Consider the following 15946-nt stretch of genomic DNA (forward strand, 5'->3'; position numbering starts at 1 on the left):
AATATTAATAAATTAAAAAAAGAAATACAGTGTTTTCTGTTTCAACAATATTTAATTTGTTATAGTTATACTGATATCCAACTATGATCCTAAAATTAAATTTTCTATATAAATAAAAATGGATGTTTTGAAAGACATAACATTAACAGAAAGGAAGCTGGTGGTTTTACTTACTCTCCTCTCCACAGACACATACTCCATAATTTAAAATCAGATGTTTGTGAGAAAGCTGGCTCATCATGCTTGCTGCTTCAAAGAAAGACTAATGAAAAGAAAAAAAAAAGTAAAAATTGCAAAAGAATTACCTTTCATGTCTATAAGCATTCACAGTTCAAAAAGATATTCTGCCATTAGAAAAATGCACTTCTATTCTCAGCAGGACTATATACAAGACTACAATGTGCTTTGGTCCCTTTAGATTTGTAACTTCCATCAACCTTGATGTTAAGAGTTCATTCCCAAGAAACCGCTGATTTAAGCTTAGTTTAAGGAAACAGCAATGAGAAAGAGCAATCGTGATACAGGGCAATGTGAATGATGCAAGATAAACAGTCTTAGACCCATAGCACCAGAGTGGAGAACAGAGATACATACAGCTGCGTACACCAGAGACAGTGATGTGCAACTGCAGTAAACATGGATGGGAGCTTCAGTTAACACTTCCCAAAGAATTAAGAATGATGACTTGGCAGATAAAACAGTCTAACACCTATGTCAGGAGACTGGCAGATAATATTCTAACTCAACTAAACTTTGCCTAGAACTTCTGGTTGTTGAAGATCACAATCACCAACACTGTGGAGTTCTGGATTATAACAACTCTTTGGCTTGTATGTTTCACATTATGTTCTACTGACTTCTTTTAAGACATTTTAAGTTCATAAATGTGTGTTACATCACGTTAGGTGATATTTTACTATGCTAAAGACTCTGGCAACTGGCAGCAGGATTTCTGCTGGCTAGCATCTTCTGATGATGCCCAGAGGTATCCATCCACATTTCACCTACACAGTGTTCCTCAGTACACTGCCTTTCAAACTTTTTTAAGAAGTAGATTAAATTACAGAGGAAACCTGTGAAACCTAGGAAGCTCTGGGGAGCCAACTTTAAAACCAACTGCCTTAGTACTATATATGCAAAGATGTAATCAAACACATAACACCATGCTTAAAAATTAGTTTGGAAATTAGTTACAATGAAAAAATTCTGTTATTTTTTAGCCCCTACAGAATGCATCCTCAGAAAGGTCTTTGATATATGTACTTTTAAAAATTATAATTTGAAAAGCCACATGCATCAGTGTGTTTTGCGTGTATGAGAGCATATTTTAACTATCATAAACTACATGAATTATATAAAGAATATACAAACCTCTGAATAGTTTCTATGTGCTTTATCCAGAACTTTTAAAAGAACTTCTGTTTCATGCAGCTGACCATAGTCTCCTATTTCTCGTCTTATACCTTTAAAAATTTTTGTAAAAGTTCCTTGGCCAAGGCTTTCATTCTTTAACCAAAAAAAAAAAAAGGAAAGAATGAGTAAGGATGGAAGAAGATGTGGGAATTAGGAAATATGTCCAATGACAAGAGTTAAAAAAAAATTCATGAGCAAATATTTCCTTTACAAACCAAATCTTGATTTGAGACTCCATATTAATTATATTCTGCCTTCTTCATAGTAATAAAACACAGAAAACAAAGATTAAAGAACAAAGTGTAATTTGATTTCACCCTGTTCTTAAATGCCCTAAATTAGGTATAATTATCAATTTTAACACTTTTTATAATGTCAGTTTACCTACATTTATTTGCATGTGAGTCTCTTTCCTTGCTTGCCTTTCCTGATAATGCAGAATGTCTGACCTGTTTTTTATTACTACTTACTAGTTGTGTGACCTTCTACAGGCCATTTAATCTTTCTATACGGCAATTATCTTGGTATCTTCACCTGAAGAATGAGGATTATTTTTCCATAAAACTGTCATGAACAATAAATGAAAAAATACACAATAGCATTTAGTGCAGTCTACAACAAAGTAAATGCTCAATTAAGTGTTAGCTATTACTACTATTACTAGTGCTTCTTATATACCCTTACAGAATAACTGAAAGCCTGCAATCTGAAGCAGGGCTGCCTGCACTCTATTATTATTATTTTTGTGATGTTAGTCAGATTACCTAGCAACTCCCTGCTTCTTGTTACTCACATAAGATTCATATCTTTGTAATTCTGAATAATTTTATCTATTGTCTCCTTAAGGAAGTCAGATACCAGTTTGGTCTTTCTCATTCTACTTTCCATGTCCCTTAAGCTTTCTTTCATAATTTCCATTTCTTTCTCCCTATCTGCAGCATTTAAATGATTTTCAGATCTTTCAATTCAGTAGTTCTCTCTTCAACTATGAATAATCTGCTTTTTTGTCCATTTTTTAAATGTCAATGAGTATATTTTTCATTTTTATACTTTTTCCTCCAAATTTTTTTGGGCTATGTTGATACTATCTTGGGTTTTTCCCTTGTTTTCAACTCCTTTTTAATGTTTAAACATATAAATGTGTATTTTATAGCTTCTATCTGAAAAGTCTGTTATATGAAGCTCTTAGATATAATTTTGATGCTTGTTGGTCTGCTGATTCTTGCTTAATCCTGGATTACTTTTCCATATGTTTTTAAATTTTCAGCTTAAAGCTCATGTTTGGAGTCATTTTATCTGTGAGAATCTTAGGTGGCCTACATTAAGAGGATATCCTTCCAGAAAGATTTTATATTTGCTTTCGATGACCACCACAAGGTGTTACTAAAGGAGTACCACCTATTATTTTAACTTAATTTACTGGGTTCAGTTCAGTTCAGTCGCTCAGTCCAACTCTTTGTAACTCCATGAATCGCAGCACGCCAGGCTTCCCTGTCCATCACCAACTCCCGGAGTCCACCCAAACCCATGTCCATCGAGTCGGTGATGCCATCCAACCATCTCATCCTCTGTCGTCCCCTTCTCCTCCTGCCTTCAATCCTTCCCAGCATCAGGGTCTTTTCCAATGAGTCAGCTCTTCACATCAGGTGGCCAAAGTACTGGAGTTTCAACTTCAACATGAGTCCTTCCAATGGACACCCAGGACTGATCTCCTTTAGGATGAACTAGTTGGATCTCCTTGCAGTCCAAGGAACTCTCAAGAATCTTCTCCAACACCACAGTTCAAAAGCATCAATTCTTTGGTGCTCAGCTTTCTTCACAGTCCAACTCTTACATCCATACATGACCACTGGAAAAACCATAGCCTTGACGAGAAGGACCTTTGTTGGCAAAGTGATGTCTCTGCTTTTCAACATGCTATCTAGGTTGGTCATAACTTTCCTTCCAAGAAGTAAGCGTCTTTTAATTTCATGGCTGCAAACACCATCTGCAGTGATTTTGGAGCCCCAACAAATAAAGTCAGCCACTGTTTCCACTGTTTCCCCATCTATTTCCCATGAAGTGATGGGACTGGATGCCATGATCTTCGTTTTCTGAATGTTGAGCTTTAAGCCAACTTTTTCACCCTCCTCTTTCACTTTCATCCAGAGGCTCTTTAGTTCTTCAATTTATTGGCTTAGGGTTTCTCAAACCATGCAGGTGGTATAAACTTTAATTCAAAAGTTTATAATTACAAATTCTGAAGATGAACTTTTTCCTAACTTAAGAGCACAACTAAGACAACATTCTTTTTCTCTTTTTGCTAGTGGATAAATTTTTCATAATCCGTATACTGTTTCACTGAGGATGCATTTACTTAAGAATCCTGGCTTTATTCACAGATAGCCTTACTTTTAACTCCTTGTCTTGTATAGAACTCAAGACTTGGCCCTTTTTTGTACTGCTTTTAGCTCTTAGTTCTCTTGATTCGTGAGAATAATCCTATTTCCCAAAATGTTCTGTGGCCAAACATCAGCTCTTATGTGCTACTACTGTTTTCAGTACCTTCTTTGAATTTCCCTTACTTTCTTGAGAACCTGAGAATTAAGATACTTTTTCAGAAGAATACTTTTAATTTTTAATATTTTTTAAATTTCTCAAAAGAGAATACAATTCCATTCTTAAAATAATTAACTAATTTGGTATCACATTTTCCACAGGAAATGAAAGTATCTGAACTGCTATAAACTTTTTATAACATGGTTACAATAAAGAGTCAGACACAACTGAGCGACTGAACTGAACTGAACTGAAATGTCATGTGAATGAATGTGGGGTAGAAAATGAAGAAGAGTTGTTTAAAAAGACAAAAACAGTTGTTTTAAAAAGACAAAAAGACAATAATCAGCATCTATTGACTTACAAATACCAAATCTTCATTTCTAATTTTGTGGAACACCATTTGGTTCACATTATTATGCCTTTGTAAAGTTGGTGAGGTTGGTACATCAGAAATACCATTGGTTCTGAAGACTAGAAGGTTTGATTTGTCTGTTTAAAAAAAGGATAGAATGAATGAAAAAAATATACATAAAATCAAAACACACTGAGAATATAAATTGCTCCAAAGGAATAAAATAAAATGTGTCCTATAAAAAAGAAATGCTTAACAGCCTCTTATTGTTCCTTTTTATTTTCCCATGGAAAAGTATTTTAGGAGTTTTTTCATTGAAGTTTGATGTACTCTAACCAGTTATTATAATGTATGCAAAATTATAATCATTTTCTTAACTAGTACAATTTTTCAGGAATTTTAATATGCCTGTTATCTCAAGAGATTTCTAATCTTACTATTTTCACTTTAAAAGATAATTTAAAAGAAATTAAGATTCTAAAAGGATCTGAAAGTATTACTTCAGAATAACATGAAAATTTGGTTGTGAGGTCTTTCAGTTCAATAAATAAGTAGCTTATTGATACTATGAAATTATTTCTTAAAATAAATTTTAGAATTATACAACTTTAAGTTACTTATAGACAACCCAAACCAAACTGAACAATTCTATTAGAGGATGCTTGTACAACATATGAGGAAAAAATTCATTGTTTTTGGAGCTTTTTCTCTCCTGTTTCTTGTGAAATCAGTGTACCGAAGATATCTCCCACCATATACAACACCCAAGCCCAGTATTTTAAAAATAACTAGAAAACTATTTTACCTTTTGGCTTTGGGGGACAGCATTTAGTAAACTGGAAAATTATACTGTCCGAGCGAACAGTTTCCATCTGGTAGCAATTCAGAAGATCTTTAAGATTACTGAAGTTCTTCTTAGTACCACTGAGGTTGTATTCTCCATTCTCATTTTTTGTAATCAAACAGTGCTTATATTCAATAACATTCTCTCGCTATGTAAGTTTAATTATAAAGAAAGGGAAGGAAAAATCACAATGGACATCACAGTGATTACTGTGACAAAAAGGATACCACAGAAACAACCAACAGAACATTTAGATATTTGAGCCATAAATCCTAGCCTATAAATGTGGCTTAAGAGTTACTTTATTGAAAGGCAAGGAAGAAAGCAATAATAATTAACAATAATAATACCATCCTTAAGAGCTTTCCATCATTTACAAGACATAGTATAAAACGATTTTAGCATATAAGGCCTTCCATGAGTTGGCTTCTGCCTCCATCTCCAACCTTAATTCCTGCCACTCTCAACATATAATCCATGTTCTAGCTATATTGAGTGACTTAAAATATTTAAAGCAAATGCCATGCCATTTAATGCCTTGAAAACTGTAAGTGCTATCTCTCTGTAGAATGTACATCCTTTTGAGCAATGGACTTTTATTCAATTCTTAAAACTCAGTTTAATTTCACTTTTTCTGTGAGGTCCTCCCTAACAACACTTACTCCATTCCACAGGCAAAGGTGATGACCTGTTTCACTGTGCCACTACAGTATTTGTATAATTATCTCTAATGTGGCAATTCTGATAATATTCAGTTTTCCAATGTTTGTCTTATGTGCTGTACTTCTCATCCATCTATTTTTAAACATATTCAGTCTATTATAAACATATTCAATCAACTTACAACCATTTTTTTATAAAATCAACTCATTATCTCTGGTCAGTCTCAAGTCCTTCATACTCTAAAGGACCTATTTTAATCATTGTAAACCTTCTCTTATTGTCTTATTTGCTTACACTGGATAATGTTGTGTAATAAACAATGCTCAATTTAATATTTTTTGGTATACTTCATTTTTGTTTTACAAAAAGATAAATATCTTAAAGCAGGGTTATACCATATGCTCCCTAATATACAGCCCTCATATTATACTAGACTAATATAGTAAACATAAAAATATACTTATTTTGATTTGATAACTGAATATAATAGACTGTGAATTAGGATAGACTATCAGTATTTTACAATGTTAAAGTCATGGAGCAACCAACTTTCTATATTTTCAAGGACAATTAACCCACTTTACATATGTTAAATATGATTTTTTTTAATAAAAATTAAAATAACAACACAATTCTTACAGTCTCTACTTTTAAAAAGTACAATAAATTTTGGAAGCAGCTATAAAGTTTCTCAAGATTTATACCATGAAATTGCTTTATAAGTGATAGTATATTTTATATAATTTTGCACAATAAATAATTTTCGTTGAGATTCAAAATGGTCTGTATTAACAGTAAGATTTCATTATAGTATTACACTTAAAGTGTACATTGTAGATCATTATTCTTAATATTGGAAAAACCACCAGTTAAAAGTACAATGTCTTTTTCTTTGTCATTACCCTATTTCACTCTAATCCTATAACCATTACCAGTAAAATGAAAGTTTACTTCTGATTTGTTTTGTTCTAAATGTTTTGGTAAAGATTCCCATTTTTGTGACAAAAGAGACTTCAAAAGATATGATGAAATCTGACATACTGGTAATACTCAAACAAAAAAATCCAGAAAAAAAGATACTAAGATATTAGAAATAATTTTTAACATAAATCCTAGGAGTTATATTTTGTTTATTTATAAAGAATCCCTGAGGTAAATTAAGCTTACTTAATTGCTAGTTATCATATCCAGAACTATTATTTGGAGCATTAAAAAGGAAATACAGTAGATATTATCAAGGAGGAATTACATGCACTAAATAAACATATTACCATTAATTATGTCATACTAACCTCAACAGCAAAAGTCAGAAAGTATTTATGAAAGTCCTTAGGACTGCATCGAAGTACATAGAGTCCAGTCTGATTACCTGTTTTCTTCAGTTTACTGATAGCAAAATCCATTCTAAAGGTAGAGAAACAATCTGAATGATAATGCAGTAAGAACCATGAGATTACAGCCAAAGTCTCATCTAACAGATAGGAAGTCAAACCTAAAACTCTAAGAATTTTTATAAGTCTCCTCCACTTTATATTTTTCCCAATTATCTTGCAAGGAAAAATACTGAAGTACCAAGCCATTCTGCAATAAGTTCACATTGATTCAAGGGGCAATTATATTGCTTTAAAAACATAAGGTATTGTAAGACATACAAAATCACAAAGAACACAATTCATTCCTTTGACTTTTCTGCCTTCCAATTTCAAATTTAGCATTTTAAAAACCATACTCAAAACTTCATTTAACTATACAATCAGTGTATCATAAAACACTTGTCTCTTCCATCACAGCCATTACTAATATAAAAATTTATGAGTATTTTTAATATTTAATATAATACCAAGGTCTAATAGAAGACCAATGGCAAGCAACAAAGACTACTAACTTTTATAAATTTGCTATATGTTTAACTGAAGCTGTATATATTGAAAGAAATGTAATCTACATGAAAGCAAGAATTATCTTGCTGTATTTCTCACATATAAACCAGTACCTGATCTTAGTAAATGTTCTACAAATAAATGAAAGAATGGATGGATGGATAATGAATGAATGAATGGCAGGAGTTTTTAAAATATTGAATATGTAAATTACAGAATGTTCAAATAATGCAACTTTTTCATAGCAACCATACTTCTTTTTTGGCTGCACTGAATAGCATGTGGGATCTTAGTTCCCTGATCAAGGATCAAACCCATGACCCCTGCAGTGGAAGCACAGAGACAGAACTACTGGACCACCAGGGAATTCTCACAATCATACTTCTTAGACAATGGGTATAGGTCAAATCAGTCTTGAATTTCAGTCAGGACCTGATTTCTCAAATATTTAAAGACAGGTTAAGGTAAAAAAGCTTCTTCAGTGGCACAGACTGTGAAGAATCTTCCTGCAATGCAGAAGACCCGGGTTTGACCCCTGGGTCAGGAAGATCTCCTGGAGAAGGGAATGGCAATCCCTCCAGTATTCTTGCTGAGAGAATCCCATGGACAGAGGAGCCTGGAGGGCTACAGCCCATGGGGTAGCAGAGTCAGACACAACTGAGCAACTAACACTTTCACTAAGGTAAAAAACATGCTCAAAATCCCAGATTGTTTCTTCTGCTCAAGTCCTTCAAACCTGCTGCTGCTGCTAAGTTGCGTCAGTCACGTCCGACTCTGTGAGACCCCATAGACGGCAGCCCACCAGGCTCCGCCGTCCCTGGGATTCTCCAGGCAAGAACACTGGAGTGGGTTGCCATTTCCTCCTCCAATGCATGAAAGTGAAAAGTGAAAGCGAAGTTGCTCAGTCGTGTCCGACTCGTAGTGATCCCATGGACTACAGCCTACCAGGCTCCTCGGTCCATGGGATTTTCCAGGCAAGACTACTGGAATGGGGTGCCACTGCCTTTTCTGCCTTCAAACCTGGTGCCAATCATAAAACACATTCTGACTGAGAGATAACTTCTGCTTGGGGTGAACAAATATTCATGAGAGCTGTTTTTATCTAGCGCTAAAGTAAGGTCTACAACTGTGTGGGTCAATATGCTGGCTAGTAGCCAGATGAAGCTCTTCACAGTTGACCCTTGAATAGTATGGGTTTGAACTGCAAGGGTCCACATATATGCAGGTATTTTTCAGTAGTAAATACTATACTACTGCATGGTCTGTGGTTGTTTGAACTTAAGAATATCGAGGAACCACAGATATGGAGGACTGACTGTAAGTTATATGTGGATTAAGATCCTGTGTTGTTCAAGGATCAACTGTAAAGCTATTAAAATTAAATTAAAAATTCAGTTCCTTGGTTGCAGTAGAAACATTTTAAATATTAAATAGCCACATGTGGCTAGTAGCAATTACTAAAGAGCACAGATATAGAACATTTCATTTCCATCACATACTGCACAGCAATAGTCTAGAAAGATGGATATCAGATACAGTTTGTGTTCAAAGCTTTCAATAGAAGGTGTTGGATTATTCAAAAATAAGGATGATTATCAAATTTTGCATTGTGGCTCCTCCACATTATTTCCAAATTAATGAAACATAAATTGGACGGTTTTAAAAAATTAATATCAAAGAATTAATTAAACACAAGGAGATCCAACCAGTCCATTCTAAAGGAGATCAGTCCTGGGTGTTCTTTGGAAGGACTGATGCTAAAGCTGAAACTCCAATACTTTGGCCACCTCATGCAAAGCTGGAAAAGACTCTGATGCTGGGAGGGATTGGGGGCAGGAGGAGAAGGGGACAACAGAGGATGAGATGGCTGGATGGCATCACCGACTCGATGGACATGAGTTTGAGTGAACTCCGGGAGTTGGTGATGGACAGGGAGGCCTGGTGTGCTGCGATTTATGGGGTCGCAAAGAGTCAGACACGACTGAGCAACTGAACTGAACTGAGAGTACTAAATATCTAACTTATACAACAAGTTAGTACTACAGACTGGAATATAGATGGTAGATTATAATCTAAATAATTCTAGTTATTATGTAATCTGATTGGAAATAGACTTTTGTTAAAAGAAAAATAATTTCCCGAAACCTAGGTATATCATTCTGTTGTGTAAAGTATTCTTTATAAATATTTTGTTATTACTTTAAAAAATTTACTTTAAAAGTCAATATTACTCACGAAATTGGGCCATGACAGTTGCTTTGTATATTTTCAAGCACCATTGGAGGTGCTACTTCTTTACAAAGATAATGATGTGCATCTGCAGTTAATCTATAATATCCATCAATTAATGACACAAAAGACAAAGCTTCTCTTAATGACTTAAGTTCAATTTCCTAGGAGGAGAAAAGAAAAAGAAGAAATTTATTTTCACTGCATGTTATCAGGTAATTCTTCTAAATTACTTTTCTTTGCGATTGCTCAAATGTCTTTAATGGCTCCAAGTTATACACTTTGAAGTACAAATTCTTGTGTCTGATATTTGAGACCCTCTCAAATATGGGTTTACCATGCTTTTCCAGTTACAGTCCACTCTATACCCATAATTATACTATATTTTCCAATACACCCATTAGACAAATATTCCAGTCATTTCAATTAGAAACCTATCTATATCTAGTCTGATACAAAAGTTGGTATGAATTAGAAATACTAAAAGAAATTGAAGGAACGATCAACTTGCAGAAAAACAAAAAGTTGTACATATAAGAATGAAAATGTAGTCATGGTATAATGCCTGGTTCAGCAAAGAACAATATTAGTCACAATGAGAATAGAGAATATGTACTTATGCCAAAAGTTATAAGGAGAGAACTGTGTGAGGTATTCGAACTATAAAAAATATTTAGCTAACACAGGTTATAAGAACGATTCCTATAAAAGATACCATAAACAATGACATGAAGAATTGCAAACCTGTGCAACAAAGGATTAATACCTAAGAACAGGAAAGCATGCTGATCAAAGTGAATTACAAGTTTTATAATTCTGGTCATATAACCCTGAAATGGCCAGAGAGGTAAGACAGAGAGATATTTAAATTACAAAATAAATATGACATTTAAGCCAAAAGTACAAGAAATATCTGAGTTAAAAAGAGAACAGAGCCAGAAAAATAAGCAGTTTAAGAGGACAGTACAAAGGAATTCATTTCTTCCTTTCAATTAAAATAAGTAGGATGTCTGAAGCTGTTTTGTCTTATCATTATTATCAGCCCAGGCTGGGCAGCATGTGGGCTCTTAGTTCCCAGACCAGAGATCAAACCCATGGCCCTGTAGTGGAAGCACACAGTCCAATCCATTGGACAACCAGGGAACTCCCTCTGAAGCTATTTTAAAACAGAGAAAAGGTTAATCTTTTATAGTCAAACATGCCTCACAGTTCAGATAGGGATTACCTGGGATTGGTTCACAATTTGTTATATAAATACACAATATGATAGAATTATGCATACCTCTACTGGTAAAAAAGATCATACAGTTGTCCCTCCATTCCTCTATATCTGCATGGTACTGGCTCAAGCATCTGTCTCCCCTCCACAGACACCAAAATCCCTGAATCCACAAGTCCCTTATAGAAAATGATGCAGTATCTGCATATAAAGTATGTATATCCTCCCATATCCTTTAAATCATCTCTATAATACCTAATATAACGTAAATGAGATGTGAATGGTTATAAACACAATATAAATGCTACGCAAATAGTTGCCTGCACATGGTAAATTCAAGTTTGCTTTTTGGAACTTTCTGGAATTTTTTTCTCTGAATATTTTCAATCTACAGCTAGTTGAATCTGTGGATATGGAACTCACAGATATAGAGAGTAGACTGTATAGACAGGAAAGAGCATTACAACAGGGAACGAGCAAAACTGGGGTTGGGGTGGGAGAGGAGAGGGCAGGAAGTAACTGGTGCTTTGCTAATTATGAAAATGACTGAAAAATACATTAATGTGCAAGACATTCTTTGGGGAGATGGTGTTGGTAGTGATACAAAAAACTAGATGTAATCAAAAAGCTTACTAAAATGATGTTTACAGCTCTAAATTGATGTCACCAGCTCTATTTAAAACTATAATCAAAATCCCTACAAGAGAACATCTTAGGTATTAAGATTCTGAAATACTTATTTCTGACAACCATAAAGCATAACCATTATATAATGATAAAGCAAACTTACTAGACTTTTACCATCTTGCTTATGAATAGTTACAATTCTGCTTTCATTTGCGCCTTCTTGATTTGCTTGTTTAATACTGATATCAATAATATCAGGAAAATCACAATACAACTGTAAATCCTGTAATTAAGAGCAGTTGATATTAAAAATAGGTTGAATTTACGGAGCTATTTTAAAATAAGACTTATAAAGGAGAGAGATTTCATTCCAAATTTTTTTTTAAAGTATTGCCAGCAATAGATAAGCATTAAATGAGATTCTCTCTCCCAATAATGTAACCCTGTATCTTGGTTTCCATTTAAAAACGAGAGGATTAAAGGGTGCCAGGAATCTAAAGTGTGCTATAGTACCCTTCAATCCAATCAACATTAATAGAAACCATTACCAGAAAATTCAGTTTACCAAATAATTAAAATAAAATAAAATCTGATAACATCCTAAGAACAATATAGACATGAACAAACTTAAAACTTGTAATGCAAACTTAAAGAAGTATTTAACAAGTATGCAACATCATAAAATCAATAAAAACTAATCTTTTTCTAACTGAATTTCATAATTGTGCTTCCAGTTATCAGTAACAGTAAAAGAAAAAAAAGAAGCAAAACAACCTTAAAAATCACTTTTAGAATTTAAGCCTTTTTGAACATATAAGAACACCATCTGTATTTTCCAAGTCTCCTGTAAATGTGTTATCATACTTTCAGAATTTTAAAAAACAAAAATTAAAAAAGACCATTACTAATTATTTTGTCATAGAAAACAAACAAAATGCCATTTAAGAACAATGAGAAAAGAACCATAGCTATGATCTTGCTGGTGTCACATTATTAAAAACTTTCACTTATATCAATGGAAGGAGAGTAGTGCAAGACCATGTTCCAAATGACTAAAAGTACTTTGCTTCTATTGCCATTCTACTTAAATTAACAAAGAACAAGAACATATCATTGAGGATTACCTGTTCTGTCAGTGTCTCACTTTCTTTATGTTTCCCTCTTGACCACTGAATTCCACCGTTTCCAGTTATTATAATGGTTGCAAAAATCTCCTCACCTGAAGGACCTCTTCCAGGTTCTTTTACTTCAAATTGCTCTGTGTAGAAGGCAGACTGAAGAGTTTCCAGATTTATAAGATACTTAAGTTTCAAGTTTCTGGCAGTGGCTTTGCAATGGCTGAATTGCTCAATAAATCTGCGAAATCTGTATCTTATTCTCTTCCTTGTCAAAATATGATACTCTTGGATCTTTGCTCGAACACATTTTGGCAAAAATGTCTTGTAGCTAGAGATAATAAAGAGTACACACAAGAGCAAAACAAGTTGGAACAAAACAAAATTAGAAGATACCACTCTTCTCCATAATAAGTAAACAGCACAACAGTCATGTGAAAAAGGTGACAAAGTCACCATCCATATAGTATAAAACCTTAAGGTTTTATTTGATGATGTGAATGCCTTTACAAATTCTGAGTTGTCATAAAATTTTAGAGGAGGAGAAGTTAATTTTTTTCCCCTAAAGAAATGAAGACAGAGTCTAGTTAATATTGGAATCTCTAAAAATTTATCTGATATCTTATATACATCATTTTGGCATATCTTTCCTATAATACTATACTCTAAAATTTATCTGAATTCTGGAAATTGTTATATTTTGTTAGATATTATTGATATTCACTAGGCAAACATACTTCTTTTGTGTTCATTATTCTCTCAGGTCAGCTTCAATAACTCCTATTAATCCCTTTGAAATAAAAACAATTCTATTTGGAAATGTTCTGAATCTTTTGTACTTCCATCTGTATGTAATATATCCTAAGGAAGGAAGATAACTTATTTCCCTTCTGCTCAAGTGTCTAAAAAAGGAAGACTGTTTTCTTTCTGAAGGTACAGCTGGGTCTCTATAACCTTGTTAGACGCTATTCCCTTGGTCTGACAGCATTCTGTGCGCTGCTCCATAATTAATCACTTATCACATTGTCCTACACGTACCTGAGTGCTGGGAACTGCCTAATGCTGAGAGATTATTATATTTTAATGATTATTTTGTACTCTTATAGAGCCATCATTAAAATTTAAATTAAATAAAATTGAAAGTAAATTACATTTAAATATAGACAATAAATACTCAAAAGGCATCACTTCCTAATTATTTTACATTATTTATTTATTTATACATTTTTACTACTATATGTGCTTTTGAGGTTATATGTGAGTGATGGAAAGGGTTTGCTACTCATCTCTCTTCAACTCTGCATTGGGTGATCTCAGATTGCTACTTTGAAACTGGCCACAGATACATGGTATTTAAACCATGCATATCAGCAAAAGTTACAAACAAATCAGATATTTTTTTCTCTAAGAACTGTTGTTAAACATTTACCAGCACACCACTGCTTTCTTTCCTTCCCTGCTCTACCCTAATCCCCTTACAGAGCTATCAGTCTTCTGTTCAAGTAGCCAAAGCTGCTGGGAAAAGTCCTTTGACAAGGTAGATGGCTTGCATTATAAATTCATAACCACAAATTTCAAACAGGCTTTTGTCACTACTATCATTTTTATGACATTTCTCTGTTCAGCTAATTTTCCCAAGTCCCACAACTATGTCAAATCTCCGATATTCTTAAAGTTCCTTCTTCTCTTCTGTCTTACACCTCAGCTACATTTCTATTATCAAAAACGACTTCATGTTTTTCTTAGGGGGAAAAAAAAAGCTTCTCTAAGCAGAACTCCCCCAGTATCATACTAGTAAACCTTATACATGTGCATTCATTCTGTCTTCCTTCCCACCTATTACAATAAATAAGGTATAAATCTGTTAAAGTTATTTCTTTGATATGTACTTACCTCTACTCTCTGGGGAATTTTACCCTATTTATTACTTATCTTCTAACCACAAGTTTTAAAGTTCTTCCCATCTTAAATATAAAAATCTCCTTATCCCTCTTCTCTCTCCAGCCACAGCCTATCTGGCTTCTTTTTACGAGTTCATATAGCCAATTTCATTTCCTCACCTTCCATTTACTCCTTAACTCACTCCAATCTGGCTTCTGTTCCATCATTCTCTAGAAACCACTCTTGCTAAGATCAAGGAATGTTGCTAAAACCAAACTCCTTGTTCATTTTTCAGAAGCATCCAACAGTGTTAATCACTCTCTCCTTGATACTTTCTTCCCTTAGTTTTCCTGATTTTCATCCCATTTCTTTGGCTACTTTGCCAGTCTTCTTTACAGGCTCAATACCCTTTAGCTGGTGATAATTGTTAGAATTCTTCAAGACTTAACTATGGGCCCTCTTCTTTTCTTATCTATACTTTCTTTCAGTCTAGATACAAACGACTCTGATATCTCTAGCTCTAGCCTAGACTTCTAAGCTTCAGACATTATCCTCCATAGTCAAGTCAATTTACCCATACAATATGGATGTCTCAAAAGTGCCTCAAACAACGTAGCAAACCAAATTCATGAGTCCCCATAACGTCCTCCCCTAAAAAATTCTCCTAAAGCATTCCCTATCTGAGTACACTGCACTAAAGATCCCCTATTCCCACAAGCCCCAGAAACTCGTGAATCATTCTTTACATAACCTCCCCACCAACCCCCATTACTCAATCTGTCACCATCTTCCCTTGATTTTCCCTTCTAAATATTTCTCTAATTTGTCCATTTTTCTTATTATTAAGCCATTCAACTGCAATTCCTAGAGGAACTACTGCAATGATCTTACTATCTAGGCAACCCACATTTCCATTTTCTCTTTCAGCCCTCAAATTAGTTTTCTGCTCTGTTGTCATAGGAATCTTCTCTGTATTAAACCTTTGCTTTAATACTCTTACACAGGGCTTCACTGGTGGCTCAGTGGTAAAGAATCCAGCTGCCAATGTAGGAGACATGGGTTTGATCCCTGGGTTGGCAAGATAACCTGGAAAAGGAAAGGGCAAGCCACTCCAATACTCTTGCCTGGGAAATCCCATGGACAGAGGAGCCTGGTGGGCTGCAATCCACAAAGCTGCAAAGA

General features: G+C 34.2%; 1 protein-coding gene across 1 annotated transcript in view; it reads right to left on the bottom strand.

Annotated features, from left to right (window-relative positions):
- The window catches only part of JAK2 (Janus kinase 2), an 84047-nt gene that overhangs the window by 23267 nt on the left and 44834 nt on the right, over nt 1-15946 (bottom strand). Inside the window, exons 5-12 of the mRNA XM_052644834.1 lie at nt 12893-13214; nt 11932-12051; nt 9929-10086; nt 7106-7217; nt 5112-5298; nt 4316-4443; nt 1372-1506; nt 175-262 (exon numbers count right to left, since the gene is read on the bottom strand). Coding sequence (XP_052500794.1) covers nt 175-262; nt 1372-1506; nt 4316-4443; nt 5112-5298; nt 7106-7217; nt 9929-10086; nt 11932-12051; nt 12893-13214 — 1250 coding nt within the window. The remainder of the gene's footprint in view (nt 1-174; nt 263-1371; nt 1507-4315; nt 4444-5111; nt 5299-7105; nt 7218-9928; nt 10087-11931; nt 12052-12892; nt 13215-15946) is intronic.

Source organism: Budorcas taxicolor, chromosome 8, assembly GCF_023091745.1.
Source record: "Budorcas taxicolor isolate Tak-1 chromosome 8, Takin1.1, whole genome shotgun sequence".
Classification (NCBI taxonomy): Eukaryota; Metazoa; Chordata; class Mammalia; order Artiodactyla; family Bovidae; genus Budorcas; species Budorcas taxicolor.